At 42.2% G+C, this 21,114-nt stretch overlaps 1 protein-coding gene across 1 annotated transcript in view; it reads left to right on the top strand.

Moving 5' to 3' along the window:
* ror2 (receptor tyrosine kinase-like orphan receptor 2) overlaps positions 1-21,114 on the top strand; it is a 114,221-nt gene that overhangs the window by 69,600 nt on the left and 23,507 nt on the right. Inside the window, exon 2 of the mRNA XM_079804648.1 lies at positions 7,318-7,398. Within this exon, the coding sequence (XP_079660774.1) occupies positions 7,318-7,398 (81 nt within the window). The remainder of the gene's footprint in view (positions 1-7,317; positions 7,399-21,114) is intronic.

Below are 21,114 nucleotides of genomic sequence, written 5' to 3'. Positions count from 1 at the left end.
TGGGGAGACCTGATGTGACCATCTAGTTAATTTTTTTTTTAAGTTTTTCACTAAATTTTAATTTTTAATTGCGTTGATAGTGCTGAAGCATTTTGAATTTCACATCTGTTGAGCAGGAAATACGCTGTTATGATAATGCTGTTCCCTTTCGAGGGAACTTCACACTGCGTCCACTAGGGACAGCTTTGGGAACGCCCACAGCGTGATAGCGTCTGATGCACGTATGTCAACTCAGCCAATGGCGAGAGTGAGCGTCACGGGCGGGTGACGTCACGTCCAGGAAAGGATAAATATACATCCGGTCCGATCGCACTTCAGCTTTTCTGCCTCAGCTAAGCGATCTGTGTGAAAAACTGTCTCTGTCTACCTATTGTTGTCCGTCAAAAGCACAATAAGTCTCAGTTTAAAAATGGCGAATGCATCAGTATTCAAACAGTGTACTCCTCCGTGTCCCCGTTTCCTTACGGGTGGAGATACACATGATTTGTGTGTGATGTGTTTGGGAGTGGAGCATGCTCTGTCAGCCTTCGAGGGGGCTGACTGTGAGCATTGTGAGAAGCTGCCGCTTCGCATGCTCCGCTCCCGCCTGTCACTCTTTGAGAAGGGTGATCAGGATCGCGTTCCCTCTGGTTCTGGACCCGCTGCTGCTGAGGCACAGCGGAGAAGGACATCATGGGGATCGCAGATGGATCTCTCGGCGGGGTTTGAGACGAGCGCGAGCGCTCTTTCTCTGCCTTCACCCGGGAGATCTGTCGCTCAATCTCTGGTGTCGGAAGCCCGCGCTGCGGCTTCTTCCGCCCAGAGTGAGAGCCCGTCGCTTCAACACTCCAGCTCTGAGGAGGTGGATGTGTTGAGCGTCGGATTGGGGGAAGATGATTCGCCATCTCTTTCCCCCGCACACGAAGAGCTGGTGGAGGTGATTACTCGCGCTGTGGCGAAGTTAAATATTGATTGGCCAGCCGAGAAACAAGGCGCTCGTCCGAAAAGCAAATTAGACGAGCGCTTTTTGACGTCAAATGTGTCACCTTCACCACGGGGTCTTCCTTTCTTTCCTGATTTACACAGTGAGCTGTGTAGATCATGGAAGAAACCATATTCATCACGTCTTTTCAGCCCTCAAGTAAAAACATACAGTGATATAAGGGGGCTGAAAGAATATGGTTATGGGGCGATGCCTAAAGTGGATCAGACGCTTGCTAGTTATCTGTCCCCTGCGTCAGCATCGTCCCTGAAGGCCCCCACGCTCCCCACTAAACCATTAAAAACAACATCAGGGCTAGTGGGGAAAGCGTACACGGCAGCAGGGCAGGCTGGTGCATGTTTGCATACAATGAGCATTTTGCAAGCGTACCAGGCTGAACTGCTGGGGGATTTGGATGGCGGCGAAACAGTGAGCCCTGAGGCAGTGCGCGAACTGCGTCGGGCCACAGATTTATCTCTGAGAGCCACCAAGGAGACCGCTAGAGCTATTGGGCGGTCTATGGCAGCCTTGGTGGCGACAGAGAGACATCTGTGGCTCAATTTATCTGATATTAAGGATAAAGACAGGGCTTTTCTCCTTGATGCGCCAGTTGAACCCGCTGGTCTGTTCGGCGACGCTGTAAATGAAGTCGTCGACAGATTTCAGGAGAATAAAAAGCAAGCGGAGGCTTTTAAAAAATATCTCCCGCGCCGCCACCAACCCTCTGGGGCTGCTGGGCGTGAGCAGCCCCAGCCGTCTAGCTCTTCGTACAGGCAGCAGCAAAAAGAGAGTGTCGCATCTCGTGCTCCACCTCAGAGATACGGTGGGCCAGGTCGGCACTCTCAGCCGAAGCCTTCTAAGCCGAAGACCGACCTGAGGGTCGTGCTTCAGGCGAAGAAGGCTTCAGGCCAAAAGAGGTCCTGACGCCAGCAGCGTCAGGTCTCCGAGGGCGCCCCCCCGCGGGGTGGATTGGTGTTCACCTCAGTATACGGTGCCCACTCCACTTCGTTGCCCTCAGGGGACCGTTCTGCCAACCCCGCCACCCTTGGTGCTTCGGGGCGCAGCGGTTTCCAGCGAGCTCGTGACTCGGCGTCCACAGGACAAGGTGTCACACTCGCAGCCTCCAAGGAGGTTAGAAACACAGCCAGATCGGTTAGGTGCTGCCAGTACGCTTCAGGCCGCCGAGATGGTTGCAGTGGAAATATCAGAGACCAGCCTCGAGAGGCTGGTTCCCTTAGTAGATTTTCTGGCAGAATGGAAACGTCTACCAAATATATCGCTATGGGTCCTGCAGACGGTAGAAAAGGGGTACAGAATTCAGTTTGGGTTCCACCCACCTCGTTTCAACGGAGTGCTGGTAACATCAGTACGTCCCGAGCAGGCTCTGATAATGGAACAGGAAGTAGAAACCTTGTTAAAAAAGGAGGCTATAGAACAGGTCCCTGTACAGAACAGAGAGTCGGGTTTTTACAGCCGGTACTTCTTAGTTCCAAAAAAGGATGGAGGGTTGCGCCCCATATTAGATCTTCGTCGTCTGAATCGTACGGTCAGGAAACTAAAATTCAAGATGCTGACGCTAAGTCAGATTGTGACCCAAATCAGATCCGAGGATTGGTTTGTCACAATAGATCTGAAGGACGCATACTTCCATGTCTCCATCCTTCCACAACACAGGAAGTTCCTGAGGTTCGCTTTCGGGGGCAAAGCGTACCAGTATCGGGTTCTTCCATTTGGTCTAGCTCTCTCACCCCGCACGTTCACGAAATGCGTAGATGCAGCTCTGGCCCCGCTCAGGCTGCAGGGCATACGCATTCTGAACTATATAGACGACTGGCTGATTCTGGCACAGTCGCAGGAGATGGCGGTTCGGCATCGAGATGTCGTCCTCGCGCATATTCAAAAGTTGGGGTTGAGACTGAACGCGAAGAAGAGTGTGCTTCCTCCAGTACAGAGGACCACTTTTCTAGGCGTGGTTTGGGATTCTGTAGCAATGCGGGCAGTGCTTTCACCCACGCGCATTGCTGCGATTCTGTCAGCTATAAAGAGAGTCAAACTAGGCCAGTCATTCACTGTCAAGCAGTTTCAAAAGTTGCTGGGGTTATTGGCAGCGGCGTCCAACGTGATTCCTTTTGGCCTGCTGTACATGAGGCCCTTACAGTGGTGGCTCAGGACCAGAGGGTTTTCCCCGAGGGGGAACCCTTTTCGTATGATCAAGATCACGCGGCGGTGTCTCCGCGCCTTGGTCATATGGAAGAAAGCCCGGTTCCTGTCCCAGGGTCCGGTGTTGGGGGCACTATGTCGTCGAGTCACCCTGACGACAGATGCCTCTCTCACGGGCTGGGGAGCGGTAATGGAAGGCCGCTCAGCTCAGGGTCTGTGGGGGGACCATCATCTTTCGTGGCACATCAACTGCCTGGAGATGATGGCAGTCTTCAATGCTTTGAAGTTCTTCCTCCCGGACCTGAGGGGCCATCATGTGTTGGTCCGTACGGACAACACATCGGTGGTTTCCTATGTAAATCGTCAGGGGGGTCTGCGTTCGCGCCCACTATGCAAACTAGCGCACCAGATCCTCCTGTGGTCTCTGGGGAAGTTACTCTCCTTGAGAGCAATCTTTATCCCGGGGGCCCAGAATATTGGAGCGGACATCCTGTCAAGACAGGGGCTGAGGCCAGGGGAATGGAGACTTCACCCCGAGGTGGTGAAGCTCATTTGGGAGATTTACGGCCAGGCGGAAGTGGATCTGTTTGCGTCTCAGAATACGACGCACTGTCCACTCTGGTTCTCGTTGACACATCCAGCTCCTCTGGGACTGGATGCCATGGTACAGACGTGGCCGAGGCGGCGTCTGTACGCATTTCCCCCAGTTGTTCTGCTCCAGGGAGTTCTGGAGAAAGTTCGCCGGGAGGGGATAAGTCTACTGCTAGTAGCTCCTTACTGGCCGAGCCGGATTTGGTTCTCGAACCTTGTAACACTGCTCGATGGCTCACCTTGGAAGATTCCGATAAGGAGGGATCTTCTATCTCAGGCGGAGGGCTCAATATTTCACCCCCGCCCAGAAATGTGGAACCTATGGGTTTGGCCGCTGAGGGGGCTGAGCTCATAGAGTCTGGTCTCTCTACTGAGGTAGTGGAGACCATTCTTAGCTCCAGAGCTCCATCCACGAGGAGACTATATGCCCTGAAGTGGAGGTTGTTCACTTCTTGGTGTCAAGAACGACGTTTAGATCCAGTCAACTGCCCTGTTGGTTCAGTGCTAGATTTTTTACAAGAGCGATTCTCCTCTGGGTTGACCCCTGCTACACTAAAGGTGTATGTTTCATCTATTTCTGCTTACCATGCCCATGTGGATGGTATTACTGTGGGGAGAGACCCGTTGGTAACTCGTTTCCTTCGTGGCACTAAGAGGCTGAGGCCTGCGGTGCGCACTAGAGTTCCTACTTGGGATTTGGCTATAGTGTTGGAAGGTTTATCTGCGGCTCCGTTCGAGCCACTTAACATCATCTCAGAAAAGTTTCTGACTCTGAAAACCATCTTCCTTCTTGCCATCTCTTCTATTAAGAGAGTAGGAGACCTTCAGGCCTTATCAATATCCCCTTCGTGCTTGGAGTTTGCACCAGGGATGGTTAAAGCTTTCCTTTACCCTAGATTAGGGTATGTTCCGAAGGTGTTAACCAATGTTCCACGGCCTATAGTGCTGCAGGCTCTCTGTCCTCCTCCATTTGTTAATCCAGACCAGGAAAGATTGAACCTTATATGTCCAGTGCGAGCACTGGATGCTTATGTCCACAGAGCTGCCCTGTGGAGGAAAGCGGATCAATTGTTTGTTTGTTTTGGACCTCAGAACAGGGGTCTCCCTGCGTCCAAACATACAATGAGCAAGTGGATAGTCGAGGCTATCTCACTGTCTTATGGGTCTTCTGATCAGCAGTGTCCCTTAGCTGTCAAAGCCCACTCTACTAGGAGTATGGCGGCCTCTAAGGCCTTAGTATCGGGGGTTTCCCTCAAAGAAGTCTGCGATGCGGCCGGTTGGTCCTCGCCTCTTACGTTTGTGAGATACTATGATCTTGACCTGGAATGTGCTCCAGGTTCTTCAGTGCTCCTGTCTTGAATGTGCCACAGTTTCACACGACAGGCATTTGGTATTATGGCGTTTTGGTATTTCGTTCCCAAAGCTGTCCCTAGTGGACGCAGTGTGAAGTTCCCTCGAAAGGGAACGTCTCAGGTTATGACTATAACCATAGTTCCCTGAGAAGGGAACGAAACACTGCGTCCCTTTGCCATACTCCCTGCATCCCTGTGATCCCTTGCTTCGGCAGTTTAGCTGAAGTGCGATCGGACCGGATGTATATTTATCCTTTCCTGGACGTGACGTCACCCGCCCGTGACGCTCACTCTCGCCATTGGCTGAGTTGACATACGTGCATCAGACGCTATCACGCTGTGGGCGTTCCCAAAGCTGTCCCTAGTGGACGCAGTGTTTCGTTCCCTTCTCAGGGAACTATGGTTATAGTCATAACCTGAGACGTTTTTCTGAAACCTTTCCAGTTCTGCTGTGCTTTTTGTGGTGCTGATTCCATTAATAATCCACTAATGGATTCTTGTAAAATGTGTACATTCAAAAAGCATCCTTTTTCTGTTATCTGACTCATGCTTTTGGATTGTGCATTAATTTCAGCCATTGGAATGTTTCAAATATTTTATAGGCGAATTGAACTTCTCAACTACAAGAAAAATGTGTATTTTTTTAACCTTAGTGTCCATTGCCGGCTCTGAAAGACACCATCTGTGTGTGTTTATGGAAGATAAGTATTCTGGATGGCATAAAATGGACAGTTTAAAGTCTTAAAGAATCAGTGTTTGATCAGGAGAACCATCAACTTCATCAGGATACTCCTAATCCTTGCAGTTCTTTGCTTTAGCACAGATGAATGTTAAATAGTCAATGTATATTATGCATGAATAGTTGGATGACTTGTCTTTTGGCACCTTTACACACACCCAAACACCTAATCTGATTGCTTTATACAATATATATTTGATGCATTGTGGTAGTGCTGTAAATAAAGAAACAGGAAGGGATCATTTTCATTACTGTATTGCAGTACGTTTTGGGTGAAATATAACCCATCTAATGTCTTCCATGTGGTGTGTTTGTTAGGACTATGTGGATGAGCCCTAATCACTCAATGGTTCAGCTTGCAGTGCATTATGGAATACTACTCGAACTTGACTACAGCACTAGACCAGCTGTTTATAGCATGTCAAATGTGGTTTTCAACACGCACATTGCCAGCTTTCTTTTATTTGAGGATAATTTGCCTATTATGAAAAAAAAACCCAATTTAATTTATTGGAACAGTTGAAACAAAGAAATAATTGAGGGTGTATTGCAACATCATATTAACTGAGCATAAATTATGCCCCTTGTTTCTCATATGTAATGGTTCTCACGTTGTTTTCAGTCTCAGAAGGAAGTCATTCCACACTGTTAAACAAGGATGTAATTTGCCCTTAACCACATACAGTGAGCTTGTTAAACACCGGCCCAGTTACCATCTAAACTCCACTCATGTTGGCTGTGTGATTAACTAAATGTAGGGTATTCATGTAGCATCTCAGAACTACACCGTCAGCAGTAATGTGATCTTCAGAGTGTTTTATGATAAATATGATGCTCTTTTTGGAACAGATGAAGGATGTTTTAGATAAAGTTGCTTTTGCTTGCATCGCATCTGGTGATTTTTCCAGGGTAGAGACCCTTACTCTTAGTCTGATATTTTCTTTCTTATATTTTCTTTTTTGTGTGTGTGTTTGTGTGTGTGTGTGTGTGTACAAAATATGATCCAAGATGAAAATAAGAAATCTTTAAAGAATATATAGTTTAAAAATGAACATGCCATCTTCTTGGAAATATGTATGTCTTTGTATTCATATAGGTATAATCTGTGAAAAATTACCATTTTAAAGTTATTTTTTGTCAAGTTTTATTACTCTACTCAGACATTTGTGTTCATATGCCTCACAAAAATACTTAGTTTAGTTATTGACTATGTAGAAAAGGTGTATTCAAGTCACGGTATGAAATGCATGTTTATGTATATATAAAAAAAGTGTATTGAATTCTAATATGGGTTTACTATTGTGTATATTTTAGAACTACAAATTCTACAAGTTGCTTCTACTGTGTTTATCTGAACAGATGCTAAAGTTTCATATTCGATTATACTAAAGAAACGGGCAGAATATTCGTCCTGATCATTTGAGAACTGATCTTCCTTTTTATCCCTTGGTTGTTTTAGCACAATACTTTAATACTTTTAATACTGCACTAACAGCCTCCTCTCTGTTTTGCAGTGGCTGACGTGAACCTGTCGGAGTCTGGAGAGATTGAGGCTCTAGCTGAGGCCCAAAGCGGAGGACTGCCAACAGCTGAAGGTATAGTAGTGCCTGCTACAGATTTTGTGATTTCTGCAATCCTATAAGATCATTACAAATCACACTGTACGACATGGGTCTAATAAACTTGGGTGTACGACGTGTGTAGGCTATACAATGAATACACCTATTGAATCGTAGGCTAAGACGCAAGTTAGTAAAACGTCGTCAGCATGTGGTAAACAAATAGAGCAAGATGAATCCTACTGTGGCTATTGTGGTTTTTATGTATGCTGAAAAAAAAGAGGAGGAAGCGGAAGAGGAGTATTTGGATGCGGTCATGGCTAGGGAATAAAGGCCAGTTTGGCATACATTTTGCAAATGGAGCTTAAGGTAAGTAGTTTTAAGTTTTAGCACCATGTCGCGTAGCCTGACAAGCCAGACCCACATCAAGATGTTGGGTCTGGAAACTCACCATTGACAGGGCTCAATCCAATGGGCGGGATAAACGGTTGTCTTTCAAATTCCCTCTGCATGCAATTGGATAGCGCCATGACCGCCACAACCAACCAGAGCAAAGAAGAAGGTGAAGCCGAGCTAACGTTAGTTGATAGACTTTCGCCGTATCTGGTAGGCAAAACTTCGAACATGTCTGCTTTTCTTAAGAATGACTTCAGTGCCGTTCTTTGTTCTTTCCTCAAAGAAAAGCTTAACCCCAAGTCTTCCAGAGTCGCGGCCAAAGCCGATTCAAAAGACCGCTGTTTGTCAGCTTCTTTGTTTACGAGTAGCACGCAGAACCTCCGCAACTCTGCCGTGACGTGCCATCATTATGTTAAGCCCGCCCACCGACTCTATACACGCTGTGTTTGGCCTGACCAGAGTTTGGTTTTTCCAGCTCTCAGGTCTACCGAGAGTTGCTAGACTACATTCGCGGCAGATTTCTAGGCTACATGTCGCGTTGATCAATACGCCATTTCATGTTGCATTTTTACTGGCTAGTCAGTAGATGTCAGTAGACACTGTCAGAAAATTATTGCAGGCTATCTCTGGTCGCAAGACCGTGACAACAGCCATCTTTGAACCTCTATGTATGACGTAGGACCACTGTTTAGGATCCATGATGACAGATTGCCACGATTGGTCATCTTTCATCTGGAACAGCCCAAAATCATACAATGTGTACTAGGCCCCATTAAACTCAGTCCAGATAGCCTCATCCTGAGATTAACAACCAGTATCCATGTCACTCTAACACTGTGTATTTATATTACCTTTTTATTAACATTTTCTATAATTACTATTTTATTTAATTTATGTTTGACATCACGATCTCATAACCCCCAATTTGGGAAATTCAAATGAAAATTTCACCACAAAATGCAAATTTTGTCGTTATTTACTGATGATCAATTTCTTTATTGTTGTAGGGTCATGATAGTTAACTCCACCCAAAATGAAATGTCATTGGGCAAAAATCCCACTTACATTAACAATATGTTCTTATTGGCTTTTAAGACCACCTTTTCACACCAAGAACGATAACATTTGGTTAACTATAAGCACGCCTGCTGCTTTAAATGCTTGAGGTCTTTAAAGTCATGTGGATTCTAATTGGCTGTCAATGTTTTTGTCATCCACCAGCTGGAAAAGAATCATTCTGATGGTGTGTTCACACTTGTTGTTCGGTTCTCTTGGACCAAAAAAGAAAACGATACATTTAGTCCTGGATCGCTTGGCGTTCACACTGTCATTTTGAACACAGAATCTAAAAAAAAAAACAGTTCATGATGTATATTTTGTGACTGAACTTCCAAAACAATGCCGTGGTGTGGACTCTAGAATGGTTATTAAACCTTAGCCTTTATTTTAATCCTCTATGCTGAACTGAAAATCTTCCTCTCTGCTGAAGCTCTGATTCTCATTCTTCATTATTGTCATGTCCTGTTACGATTCACGTCAGAACTGGTGTTTACGTGACATTAATAATTGAAATCAATGAAAAACATTTCTTGTATAACTGCATGATGGGTGTTCACGATAAGGTTTGGATCATGAAATGTGGCCTGCTGTGCGAGCAGGAGTGTGTCTGCGTTTCTGCTTTCAGTGTGCATAAATCAGGGGGTTTCAGGAAAACCCAGCACTTTGCTCTGGCAGGCCTGTTTAACGGCAGCTCCGCATACGAGCGATGCAGAGACTATTTGTGTTGGCCCTGGGACCAAGGGGTCTGGGGACGAGAGGAGGCAGTAATAGTTTTCAGGAGAGTGAATGAATGTAAGAAGGGCAGCGTTTCTAAACCATGCATTACCAGTATGAACTCAAAGCAAGATAAACATTCACAGTGGCTGCAAAGCATGTTAGTGAGCAACATTTTTTAATTAATTCCTATATCTAGCCAGGTGCATAATAAAGCATTGTTTAATAGATTATTTGATAACCAGTTGAGATTGTCAACAGTGTTCTTCGACAAGAAGACTATTAAGTTATTTGTTTTTTATTTTAGTAGCGTTATGCTAGTTAGCTATATCCACACTATATCTTGCTGGTCCACCAGTTTTAAATGTCACAAAACTCTAAACTCTCATTCAAACTCTAAAGTAGGGCTGGGTATCTACAGATTTCATGATTCGATAATAATCACCACTCAAAACAAAACTTTATACCCAGTTGTATATTCTCATTTAAATGGTGCATGATTGAATGCACAGGTTTCATAAACCCATACAGTGCCCTACACTAATATTGGTACCCTTGGTAAATTTGAGCAAAGGCGGCTGTGAAAATGAATAAATCTGCATTGTTTATCCTTTTGATCTTTCATTCAAAACTGAAAAACATTCTATCCTTTCATTGAATTAAAGCAATTGAAAGTGGAGGGAAAATCTCATAATAAAATAAATGTTTTTCTCTAGTTCACATTGTCCACAATTATTGCAACGTCCAGAGTCTTGGAGTTTACCTGACAAGAGATCAGAGACCATTCCTCCATACAGAATCTCTCCAGATCCTTCAGATTCTCAGATCTATGTTGGTGCTTCTCCTCTTCAGTTCAGCCCACTCATTTTCTATAGGGTTCAGGTCAGGGAACTGGGACGGCCATAGCAGAAGCTTCATTTTGTGCTCAGTGACATATTTTTATGTTGATTTTGATCTTTGTCCTGTTTACCAGTTTGTTGGTATTTGCTAGAATCCATGATGCCATGTATATGAACAAGATGTCCAGGACCTCCAGCAACAACAAAAAAAGGCCCACAACATTAAAGATCCATCAGTATATTTAACTCTGGGCATGGGATACTTTTTATCCCTGTTTGCTCCAAACCCTTTTTTGTATGTTTCATCTCATCATAGAATCAGGTCCCTTTTTTAAGTTCCAGTCGTGTCTTAAAAAATGGATATGCTGGAGTTCAAACAACATGTGGGGATTTTTGTAAGGGTTTGAATTATTATTTTTTGGGGGGCTTTCTGGCCCCAAGACTCAACTAATCTTTGCAATTCTTCATCTGTGATCCTTGGAGAGTCTTTGGCCACTCAAACTCTTCTCACTATGTATTAGGACGATATAGACACATGTCCTCTTCCAGTCAGATTTGTAACATCTTTAGTTGTTTCTTAATTATTGCCCTGATGGTGGAAATGGGGATTTCCAATGCTTTAGCTTTTTCTTACAGCCACTTACTATTTTATGAAGCTCAAAAATCTTTTGCTGCACATTAGAACTATATTCTTTGGTTTTACTCATTGTGATAGATGATTAAGGGAATTTGGCCTTTGTGTTTCCTCATATTTATACTCCTGGAAGTCATGGTGTGCTAAAAAAAATGTAAATATTGGGAATATACTTGAGATTTTACTCATAAGAATTTCTAGGGGTGCCAATAATTGTGGCCAACATACATTGGAGAAAGGCATTTACTGAGTTCATAATGAGACCATACCCCCCCACTTTCAATTGTTTTACTTGACGCAATGAAAGGTTAGATTTTTGTGATTTTTTATTTTTTTTTTTAAATGAAAGATCAAAATGATAAACAATGCAAATTGCTTTTCTTAGCTGCCTTTGCTCATATTTTCCAAGGGTGCCTGTATTAGTGGAGGGCACTGTATATAAATGAAATCCCTGAAAGGGTTAAGTGACACTCTGAACATGTCAAAATAGTAAAAATGACTCACAATAATTCATTATCCATTGTTTTACTAATATGTTTGGTATGTTTAATAACTTGTTTAAACTTGCTTCAATTTTTATCAAAGTTATATTTACGCTTTCACTGAAAACAACTATAGACAAAAGATTTATCTTTAAAGATGCATTGAAAATGTATTCATTTAATTTACCCTTAAAATCCCTTTTATTCATCTGGAAACATTGAAAAAGTAAATTTAGCATTTTGTGTTGCGTTTGAAGGCCAGAGGTTGGTTATATGGAGGGTTATAGGACTTGCCAGCACTGCTTGTGTTGTTTATCGTTCCAATCATGGCCGGCCACAAATAGTCAAACCCACTTAACCTCGCCTGCAAGCTGCACTCCACAAACCTGGGCTACAGATAGAGATCTTTTTTTTTTTGCATAAATGACTGCATGATGGTCCGTTCCAAGTATATTCTTGAGTCTTATTATTATTATTATGATTTATTATTATTATTAATGCCATAATGTTGACATCACAGGATCTGAATCATTGATTTCTGAATCACAAAACTAATTTGGCCGATTGTTTTACTTCAATGTGCCCTTTCCCTGGCCTGACACAAACGAATGCTTTACTTTGTACTGATCACAGCATATTGTGAAACTGCATGATTGCAAGTACAACTTGGCATCTTTGCAGTAGGTGCAGACTTGTACTTTGTTTAGTGTGCTTTTTGTGATACAATTGCACTGGCACACATGCATAAGAAATAATAGACTTGTGTAATATTATTTTCACATTCTTCATGTTGTAACATGCTGACCTTACCTGAATGTAAGTCTAGCCACAGACGATCTTTGGCAAGCGCTGTGCTTCACTGATGTGGAACACACTCATGTACAGTATAGACTCTCTCTTTGTCACGTCTTCAGAATGTCATCTGAGCATGATCACAACACCCTCGCTCATCGCTCATGTTTCCCCACCGATTATTATAGATAGCAGAGTGCCTGTAACAACTTGCATTTACCACTCATTCTCAGACTGCTTGTGTTTTCACAGCTTCTCCTCACTTTCTCAGTTAGGGTGTGCAACACAAACGGGCCTTTCATGCCTCAGTTTCTTTACAAATCTTCTGTGATGTGATGCAGATCTTGTAAACGCTGCCTTGTTTGGATGGTGTTCAGGTTTGTGTGTGTGTGTGTGTGTGTGCGCGTGCGCGCGCGCGTTGTTTTGGCTTAATATCCCTGTCGTCTTTTGTTGACTGTTGAATTATCTGCTTCTCAAGATCATTATGGTTTTATGTTGTTTCTAACTGAATGGTGTGTTTCCAGGGTTGCCTTAAGCCCAAAATATACTTTGGTTTATACAACAACAACAACAAAAAAGTAATCTAATTTAATTAATCTGTTTAATAGATTAATAATTGACTTATAGATTAGATATATTTTTTAACCTAATTTATTTACTTGTTTATTTGAATAATTTATTATTATTATTTTAATTTTAATTAAATATTTTATTATGAATTGACTTTCACTGAACCCCTGTCAATCCCTTGCAGCCCTACGGGTCCCCGGACCCCATTTTATACTCCTTATGCAGCCCACAACATGCACTTTGAATTTTTTTGCTCCATATAGTTGTTCTACAAGTTGTCAACACTGACCCACCAATTTTTTCACTATCAAAAAAACTAAATACCGGAGAAGGCAACAACAATAGGTGCCGGCATTTACGAGCGCTCCTGTGAGGGGATGAAGATATACACACAAGTCTAGTTTAAAAGAGTACCAAGATATATTTATCGGCCATAACTTATGGAGAGAAATAGCGCAGACACTAGACGAAGATGAAACTTTGTAGTCTGCATGTATTGAGCACACTATAAAATGGAGTATACTTTGATAGGCTACACGTTTGGATGTTTGCCTAAAAACTGTATACTTGCTCTTGTATTCATTCATGCGTAGGTTGGACAACTTGGCAACTGTGTGTCAACCCATTTAAGGCTACATACCACCCTTATGATGGCTGTGGGTTGTGGAGATATGATCTCCGATCAGGTTCAAGAGCGCAGCACATTTCATGTCTGCTTGATAAGGCTGAGGTCTGGCTCTTGCGCACACGGCTGTTTATTTGAGCTCAGTCTGGCTCTATACATGCTATGAGCTCACACTTTTCAGGCTGAGGTTACCCAGGCCCGCTGCCTCTTCTCTTTGCCCTTTTGCTGTCACTTTCTCTGTTTTCCCATAATGCAGTCCTGTTGCATTTCGCACTTCTACACCATCGAGTCATCTCTCATGTCTTTGTGAAGAGAGCTGACTCAACACACTGGGGCCAGACACTGTTATTTTAAAACTAACTACATCCCTACGCACACATTGACAATACAATCCCCATATATATATATATATATATGGGGATTGTATTGTCAATGTGTATATAAGTATGATGATATATAAGGAAAATAAGTATTTGAACACCCTGCTATTTTGCAAGTTCTCCCACTTAGAAATCATGGAGGGATCTGAAATTGTCATCGTAGGTGCATGTCCACTGTGAGAGACATAATCAAAAAAAAAAAAATCCAGAAATCACATTGTATGATTTTTTTTTTACTATTTCTTTGTATGATACAGCTGCAAATAAGTATTTGAACACCTGAGAAAATCAATGTTAACATTTGGTACAGTAGCCTTTGTTTGCAATTACAGAGGTCAAACGTTTCCTGTAGTTCTTCACCAGGTTTGCACACACTGCAGGAGGGATTTTGGCCCACTCCTCCACACAGATCTTCTCTAGATCAGTCAGGTTTCTGGCCTGTCGCTGAGAAACACAGAGTTTGAGCTCCCTCCAAAGATTCTCTATTGGGTTTAGGTCTGGAGACTGGCTAGGCCACGCCAGAACCTTGATAGGCTTCTTACAGAGCCACTCCTTGGTTATCCTGGATGTGTGCTTCGGGTCATTGTCATGTTGGAAGACCCAGCCTCGACCCATCTTCAATGCTCTAACTGAGGGAAGGAGGTTGTTCCCCAAAATCTCGCAATACATGGCCCCGGTCATCCTCTCCTTAATACAGTGCAGTCGCCCTGTCCCATGTGCAGAAAAACACCCCCAAAGCATGATGCTACCACCCCCATGCTTCACACTAGGGATGGTGTTCTTGGGATGGTACTCATCATTCTTCTTCCTCCAAACACGTTAAGTGGAATTATGGCCAAAAAGTTCTATTTTGGTCTCATCTGACCACATGACTTTCTCCCATGACTCCTCTGGATCATCCAAATGGTCATTGGCAAACTTAAGACGGGCCTGGACATGTGCTGGTTTAAGCAGGGGAATCTTCCGTCCCATGCATGATTTCAAACCATGACGTCTTCGTGTATTACCAACAGTAACCTTGGAAACGGTGGTCCCAGCTCTTTTCAGGTCATTGACCAGCTCCTCCTGTGTAGTTCTGGGCTGATTTCTCACCTTTCTTAGGATCATTGAGACCCCACGAGGTGAGATCTTGCATGGAGCCCCAGTCCGAGGGAGATTGACCGTCATGTTTAGCTTCTTCCATTTTCTAATGATTGCTCCAACAGTGGACCTTTTTTCACCAAGCTGCTTGGCAATTTCCCCATAGCCCTTTCCAGCCTTGTGGAGGTGTACAATTTTGTCTCTAGTGTCTTTGGACAGCTCTTTGGTCTTGGCCATGTTAGTAGTTGGATTCTTACTGATTGTATGGGGTGGACAGGTGTCTTTATGCAGCTAAAGACCTCAAACAGGTGCATCTATTTAGGATAATAAATGGAGTGGAGGTGGACATTCTAAAGGCAGACTAACAGGTCTTTGATGGTCAGAATTCTAGCTGATAGACAGGTGTTCAAATACTTATTTGCAGCTGTATCATACAAATAAATAGTTAAAAAATCATACATTGTGATTTCTGGATTTTTTTTATAGATTATGTCTCTCACAGTGGACATGCACCTACGATGACAATTTCAGATCCCTCCATGATTTCGAAGTGGGAGTCAAGTTCAAATACTTATTTTCCTCATTGTGTGTATATATATATATATATATATATATATATATATATATATATATATATATATATATATATATATATATATATATATATATATATATATATATATATATATATATATATATATATATATATATATATATATATATATATATATATATATATATATATATATATATATATATATATATATATATATATATATATACATATACATATACATATACATATACATATACATATATATATATATATATATATATATACATATACATATATATATATACATATATATATACATATATATATATATATATATATATATATATACATATATATATACATATACATATATATATATATATATATATATACCCTTACACTAAACGTTTTTATGTTTAACCGGTTATTTTGCCTAATCACTGGCAAGTGAAATCCGTCATGGCAGACCTTTAGACACTTAGCATGAAATTTTGTTGCATATGTCAGTGATTTACAATGTAGTTGGTTGAAGAATGACGATGTAGAGAAAGATTGCAGACTCTTTGATATAGTGGATTTGCAATAGACCAGTATTGACGATAACCATGATATTTAAAAAATGTAATATACACTATATTGCATTGCATAAGTATTGGAACACCAAATACCTCCAAATCTTTGAATTCAGGTGTTCCAATCACTTCCATGGCCAGATGTGTATAAAATCAAGCACCTAGGCATGGAGACTGCTTCTACAATCATTTGTGAAGTCCATTTGTGAAATTTCCTCACTACTAAATATTCCACGGTCAACTGTTAGTGGTATTATAACAAAGTGGAAGTAATTGGGAGCAACAGCAACTCAGCCACGATGTGGTAGGCCACATAAAATCACAGAGCGGGGTCAGCGCATGCTGAGGGGCACAGTGCGCAGAAGTCACCAACTTTCTGCAGAGTCAATAGCTACAGACCTCCAAACTTTGTGTGGCCTTCAGATTAGCTCAAGAACAGTTCCATGGCCGAGCAGCTGCATCCAAACCTTAATCACCAAGTGCAATGCAAAGTGTCAGATGCAGTGGTGTAAAGCACGCCGCCACTGGACTCTAGAGCAGTGGAAACATGTTCTCTGGAGTGAAGAGTCACGCTTCTCTGTCAAGCAATCCGATGGACGAGTCTGGGTTTGGCAGCTGCCAGGAGAACGGTACTTACCTGACTGCATCGTGGCAATGATAACGTTTGGTGGAGGGGGATTATGGTGTGGGGTTGTTTTTCAGGGGATGTGCTTGGCCCCTTAGTTCCAGTGAAATAAACTCTTAATGCTTCAACATACCAAGACATGTTGGACAATTTCATGCTCCCAAGTGTGTGGGAACAGTTTGGGAATCGCCCCTTCCTGTTCCAACATGACTGCGCACCAGTGCACAAAGCAAGGTCCATAAAGACATGAATGGGAGAGTTTGGTATAGTCCTGACTAGGGGTCGACCGATATGCGTTTTTCAGGACCGATGCCGACACCGATTATTACAGATCAAGTAGACCGATAACCGATATTTTGAACCGATATGTGTCTAGTGTGAAAATGAAAATTGATGTCAAAATTAAGAATAAAAAGGCCTCTGACAAAGACTCCCTTTAAATTATTTTACCATATCTTTAATGGAAGAAAAACGGAAGAAAAAATGGAAATGGAAAGAATGGAAGAACTGTTAATATTAACAACATTTATATTTAGAATAATAACATAAAAAGTGCATGGATCATCCAGCAGCATTCTGTAAACATTTTGTAAACCTTAAAGAAGTGACCATCAATGGATTAAATAAACACACACACACACACACACACACACACACACACACACACACACACACACACACACACACACACACACACACACACACACACACACACACACACACACACACACACACACACACACACACACGCTAAATATATGTTATATTTAGCATTTTATTTGCTTTATTTATACCCCAAATCGCATGAAAATCACACACAACCCGTAGTCTATTTGTGTGTTTATTGATTCTCTTTATTTTTTGTGTAGAAGCTTTTGTTTTACTGTTTATTACGGAGCTAAAACCAGGAAGTGTACAGGACAGCCAGAAACGTGCCATGTGAGATTGACAGCTATTCAAAATGAGAGAGCGCGGATATCACTGACGCAAATCAGAGACAGCTCGATCTAAACGCTCTTAGCTCATCAGATCGCATAATTCAGTGAGAAATAATAGAAATGGTATTCTGTATTATGAAATATCATGTGAGAACAAAGCAAAATTTCTCCAAATATGCACAATTTTTGAGTACAAGCCCTAATGGACGCTGTTCAGTGAAGCTATGTGAACACAAATAACCCGCAGCGGCAGCAGACGTGAGTGACATTCGTGTTGATACTCACAAAATAACGTTAAGATGGCCGAATGGCGAGCAGCTAAAATTTGCCGGTTTTAGTTACACTAGCACCGATGTGAGGCTATTTTCAACGCTCATGCTGTTGTTCCAAGTAGCTAAACTCCGTTAAAGCTATCACTGCAATGATGGACATTGACTGGGAATTCACAGTATAAATGGAAACGGGGTTGCTTGTCATTAAATAGATTATATTGAGGTGTTTTGCAACTTCAGTGTAGTGATCTCCGTGCATATGGAATTCTGGAGTCCCAGTTACCATCAAGAGAGACTAACGTTACGAGGATACAGTGATCTTTTCAAAAGGAATTTGAAGTATCTGATTGAAGATGGAGACGATCGTTAACTCATGTATCACTACAAGTTGATAGTGATCACTGCTGCCTTACCTTTGTGTGATCACTGCGCAGCGCAGCTCCTGTTAGCAAGTGCTTTCGGGGTGAGAGCGCAACATTTTCAGTGCCTTCAGCCTTCCATGTTGATTGGCCGGACTCGTGACTCCCAACAAATCAGATGAGTGATGGGCGGTCATTAGTCTCGGTCACAGAGCGGTGCGCTCTGACAGAGGTGGCTGGATCAGAGCCAGATCGCGCGCATTTCAAAATTAAATTATTTTATCGGCAAATCGGTTTTGAAAATGACCGATACTGATAACCATAAAAATGCTTCATATCGGCGGCGATAATCGGCCACGCCGATAATCGTCGACCCCTAGTCCTGACCTCCACCCGATAGAACACCTTTGGGATGAATTAGAGCGGAGACTGTGAGCCAGGCCTTCTCATCCAACATCAGTGCCTGACCTCACAAATGCGCTTCTAGAAGAATGGTCAAAAATAAACGCACTCCTACACCTTGTGAAAAGCCTTCCCGGAAGAGTTGAAGCTGTTATAGCTGCAAAGGGTGGGCCAACTCCATATTAAACCCTACAGATTAAGAATAGGATTTCATCAAAGTTCATGTGCATGAAAGGCAGGCATTCCAAAACTTTTGCCAATATAGTGTATTCATGTCATGTTAAAATTACACGATACTCCAATAATATATTCCACTTGAGAGAGTGAATGAAAATGTGAATTTGGTGAATGTGAACGAGTCCGCCGAAAGGGCTGCCGCTTTTGCATAGTTTGTGCTTGCTGTTTAATAATTATTTGAAACGTAGCAAACTGGCAGCCCCAGTTTGTCTGGCTATCACCAGACCAAGCTCAATTTAAGATTGAACATTGGTCTGGGGAGTAGGGCTGAACGATATGGACAATTTCATATCTCGATTTTCATGCCAGATATCTCGATAGCGATACAATACGATATGACTAACGTTACGTGTTCGGTGAAAACCAAGCATTTCTCAGAAAAATAAAAACATCATAATACAAAAAAATTTGGTAAGTATAGTTTTATTTTTAAGAACAAGTCATCAACATTAACATAAATTACCAAAAAATAAATTACAAATCAAACCTTTTACTGCAGCTCTGCTTTAACAATAAATAACAAATGCAGCAGCTGGTGGAACATTGAAAGTGCATTGAAGTGCAACAACATTTATATTTCAAACATATAAATTCACAATTCAAGTATTAAAAAAAACAATACATTTAGAGTTTGTAAAATACACACTGGTGTCTATGGAAGAGGTAATAATAATCCTTTCCATTATAATTCGACACGTTTTATTCATATCAGATACACATTGTGTAAGTAACTTCAATGTTTACTCTATTCTATTCCCAGTTCACCAGCCACTTACTTTTAAGTATTTCGGGAGAAGTGGATGAATTCACGTGTTGTAACATAGAGGTTGTAAATCCAACAGATCCGATTCTCTGAACTGCGTCTGCGGCACAAAATAACACGGCAGCGCCCATCGCGCATACAGCTCAACTAACGCGATCGTTATAAAGGTGTTTAAACAACAATATACTTCCACTTGCATGTATTTGACAATCGGAATATCAGATATTTCATGCCATAGCTAACACATTTGTGAATATTCTGAATAAAAAAGGAAAAAAATGACATAAAAGCAGATCATCATTCATTCAGCGCAGTTGCTGCTGCGGTGTCATGTGACAAGCAATGACGCGTCACCATGGAAACGCCGCCCCCCCTCTCACGATATAGTTCCCACGTCCCTGGTAGTGTGTGCGCGCTGGCTTTAGCGGTGCATTCAAGGGCACTCGTAAAACTGATGTTTGTTGTGACTGCCAGAGTTGTATGCAGGGCGAGCGCGGAGAGGGGAAATCTATATCGTTGCTTTTTTCGATAGTAATATCTTGAAAGTTCATATCTAGATATAGATACGATAACGATATATCGTTCAGCCCTACTGGGGAGTCTGCTATGTATTTTCTACTGCACAAGAGGCGTGATCAACGAGCATAATTCAAATGACTCTGTACGCAATTGGATAGTCCTTCAACCAATCAATCAGACCACAAGAGATGTGATCAACGGGCTACGACCCATCGCTTCTCTATCCGTCATTGTGTTAAACCTGCCAATAACTTGCCAGTCTGTGATTGGTTCCTACAAAAGTGTAACCGAAGCAGTAGAAATGAATGTACAGGTTTCCAGACTGAGTTGCAGGGGGCAAATCAAATCGCCGGCAGATCAGGCTGGGTTTACCCAGTCTAAGCTCCAGTAGTAATGAAAAGATTTATCATGAACTCTGTCATGGAAACTAGCATGTATAAACAGTAATCGGACATCTTCTGGTCAGACAGGAAATCATTAGGTGTGCGACTCACAGTACATTGGTTGTACACTTGTTGTTATGGTGCATTGTGGGATTGATTGAGTGCACTCAATAACGTCCACTATGGTTTCGGACACCACTATAAATGGCTGTCCCTTCAACTAGTGCCCTATTTAAGGGTATAGGGGGCGATTTCGGACACAGCCACAGTGTGCAGCTGCTGCTGTCGCACAACATCATGTTGGAGGAGAAAGGCAAAAGTGTGACACTCTACTTTTACCTGAGAAAATTTTGCCCGCCAGTGTGGGAGTGTTAGATTCCCCAGTCTGCAGGAAGTGCTGATCGACAGGAAGTTCTGCTTTTGTACAGTAATGGTTACAAACTCTCGTTCTACTTTCCTAAACTTGTATTAAAAAATTTTTTGTTGTGAAAACAAATTTCAGATTTCAGATTTTTTTTTCCCCAAACGTAATAGTTTGATTAATATCATAATTGT

The sequence above is a fragment of the Gobio gobio genome (genome assembly GCF_949357685.1).
Source record: "Gobio gobio genome assembly, chromosome: 22".
In the NCBI taxonomy this organism is placed as follows: domain Eukaryota; kingdom Metazoa; phylum Chordata; class Actinopteri; order Cypriniformes; family Gobionidae; genus Gobio; species Gobio gobio.
This window is presented reverse-complemented; position numbering and strand designations above follow the sequence as displayed.